The 2,556-nt window shown below is 52.1% G+C and overlaps 1 protein-coding gene across 1 annotated transcript; it reads left to right on the top strand.

Annotated features, from left to right (window-relative positions):
* The first annotated feature begins 693 nt into the window (after positions 1-693).
* LOC107107613 (olfactory receptor 5V1-like) lies at positions 694-1,653 on the top strand. The gene has a single exon (XM_015407923.1). The coding sequence runs from the start codon at positions 694-696 to the stop codon at positions 1,651-1,653; it is 960 nt and encodes a 319-aa protein (XP_015263409.1).
* The last annotated feature ends 903 nt before the right edge of the window (positions 1,654-2,556 follow it).

Genomic DNA, 2,556 nt, shown 5'->3' with positions numbered 1-2,556 from the left:
GATCTTGTGGAACAGACTACTTGTTTTTTCTTTTTAGTTGTAATGAAATGGGAGTTACTGTGTTTGTAAGATGGCTGCCATCTATGGTTGTTTGTTTAAAATGTTCCCTCACAAGGTTTAATTGGGTTGTCGTTCCGTGGGTGGGGGGAGGCTGCTGGGGTTTCACCCACTGGGTTGAATGGAATTCCCTCATCTGCTGGTCTACAGTTTCCAGCTGCCCCAAGGCCAAAATGTGCGGTGAATGAGGGACTGTCCCAAGGGACGAGGCAGCATCAATTTATACTCCGACCCATCCAGGGATGGGGTCAGTCTTCGTCTTAAAGGGTTAGGAAAGGCTCCTGCTGCCCATGCTGACCAGGTGTCCAGGCCTCAAGCAAGAGATGCGGGGAACCCGGGGAGGGAACAGGAATTCAGCCTTTCAACAGTCAGCCAGATTGGGGAATGAATGGAAGTTTCCCTGTTCTCTGGGGCAAGAGAGAGAGAGGGGCTGAAGCAGAACCAGAGGCCGGTTCAACGAGAGATCACAACAATCCAGTGAGGTAAGCTGGTCTTAGACAGTGAGTGGCCCAGGGCAACCACTGGGCTTTGTGGGAAAGTGGACATCTGAACCCAGATCATGTACTCTGACCACTGCACCGGACTGTATCTCATGAAGCTTCCTTTCTCTCCTCACAGAGGCATCCTGTCTTTGCCATGGCTGCAGAAAATGACACACAGGTGAGAGAGTTCATCTTCTTGGGCTTCTCCGGCCTCCCAAGCCACCCAGCCTTCCTCTTTGTCATGTTTCTAGCTGCCTACCTGGCCATTCTGATGGGCAACCTCATGATACTAGTTCTGGTCCTCGTGGATTCCTGCCTTCACAGCCCCATGTACTTCTTCCTTGGTCACCTCTCCTGCTTGGACATTTGCGTCTCCACCGTCGTTGTCCCCAAGATCCTTGTCAACCTCCTGCACCAACAAAACACGATTTCGTACAAGGAATGCCTGGTGCAAACTTTCTTCCTGATAGGCTTTGCGGGCTGTGAACTGGCACTGATAGCTGTCATGGCCTATGACCGCTATGCCGCCATCTGCAGGCCCCTACACTACTCTGTCCTCATGAGCAAGAGGGTGTGCATCCAGCTAGCCTCTGCCACTTGGGTCTGGGGCTTCCTGGACTCAGCAGTTCACGCTGCCTTGGCTTCACGGTTGTCCTTTTGTGGAGCCAACCAGATCCCACACATCTTCTGCGATGTCCCGCCACTGTTACAAATCGCCTGCAGTGATACTCGTGCCAATGAACTGGCCAATCACATCACAAGCCTCTTTGTGGGTCTGTGCCCTATCCTCTTCATCATCCTCTCCTATGTCTGCATCTTGGCCTCTGTTTTGCAGATTCGCTCTAAAAGTGGCAGGAGCAAAGCCTTCTCCACATGTGCTTCACACCTCATCATTGTCATTCTCTGTATTGGAAACGGATTCCTGAACTACAACAAGCCAAACGCTGGGTATTCCCTGGAAATAGACACTCTGGTCTCTGCCATGTTCTGCATCGTCACCCCTATGCTGAACCCCCTCGTCTACAGCCTCCGCAACAAGGAGGTGAAGGGGGCCTTCAGGAAGGTTCTGAACAAATTGATGGATTGTTTCATTTTTGGTGGCAAGCTTCACTGAGCTCTGCTGATACCAGTGTTCCTTACTAGGGGCGTGCATTCAGGATTCAGATCCAAGCATGCCCTATCTGTTGTTATACTGAGGAGGGCAACTAATCTGAAGGAAATTCCCTCTACTTGTTAACTTTGGAATTAACTAGGTCACATCCAGTCATCATTTTTGACAGTCTCATGATATCCACGCCTGTAATTTCCTTTCGTTTCTGTTTTGCCCACCATCATTAAAATTTCACTTTCTCAGTGTTGGGCAGCAGGAAGAAAGAATGACTCACCAGACCCATCCCTGACAGAGGCCTCATCCAACCAGAACATTGTATCCCATGTTTATGCCTGAGAAGGTAATTCTGGTTGTCATTCCTGTGCGTAGCATGGCGTTCCTTGACTTGCTGTCCTCGATGAGGGCTGTGGGGAGGGCTTTCTAGAGGAGGTGGGTTTGTGTGAGATATTCAAGGATGTGCATATCTTAGGATATGAGGGGTAGATGGTCATTCCCTTATAGTACAAAGTATGTGTCCCGGTTCTGACGAGCCGGGCCGTCCTAATACCGCCCCACCCGAGCAACCGGCCACAATCTCCGAGCTTACCCGGCCTAGCCCACCCAAACCGGGTGAAGAGGCCGAGGTACCAAGAGCCAGAGACAGCGAGGTGAAGGGGTGCCAGGCCACGGCGCAACCCCTTTCCCATAGGGCTCGTCATCGGGTGCGCAGCCAGAGGGCAGGCCCCGAGACGACGACGACGCCGGAACCGGCCCATCGAAGTAGCATTGGGCTTTCCACGCCGAGCTACAACACCCCCCTTTGCTTCGGGCGTGGTCAAACCAGCATAGGGAGGCGGGACTATCCAGGAGGGACATCTCTCGTGTCCAATGAGAGGGAGAGGAGGGAAGGAGCAAGTATGAAAGGGG

This window comes from Gekko japonicus, unplaced genomic scaffold (genome assembly GCF_001447785.1).
Source record: "Gekko japonicus isolate JY-2015 unplaced genomic scaffold, Gekko_japonicus_V1.1 scaffold4840, whole genome shotgun sequence".
Taxonomy (NCBI): domain Eukaryota; kingdom Metazoa; phylum Chordata; class Lepidosauria; order Squamata; family Gekkonidae; genus Gekko; species Gekko japonicus.
This window is presented reverse-complemented; position numbering and strand designations above follow the sequence as displayed.

Excerpts from the sequence above, each read along its gene's own strand:
- LOC107107613 (XM_015407923.1), top strand. The coding sequence starts at position 694 with ATGGCTGCAGAAAATGACACACAGGTGAGAGAGTTCATCTTCTTGGGC.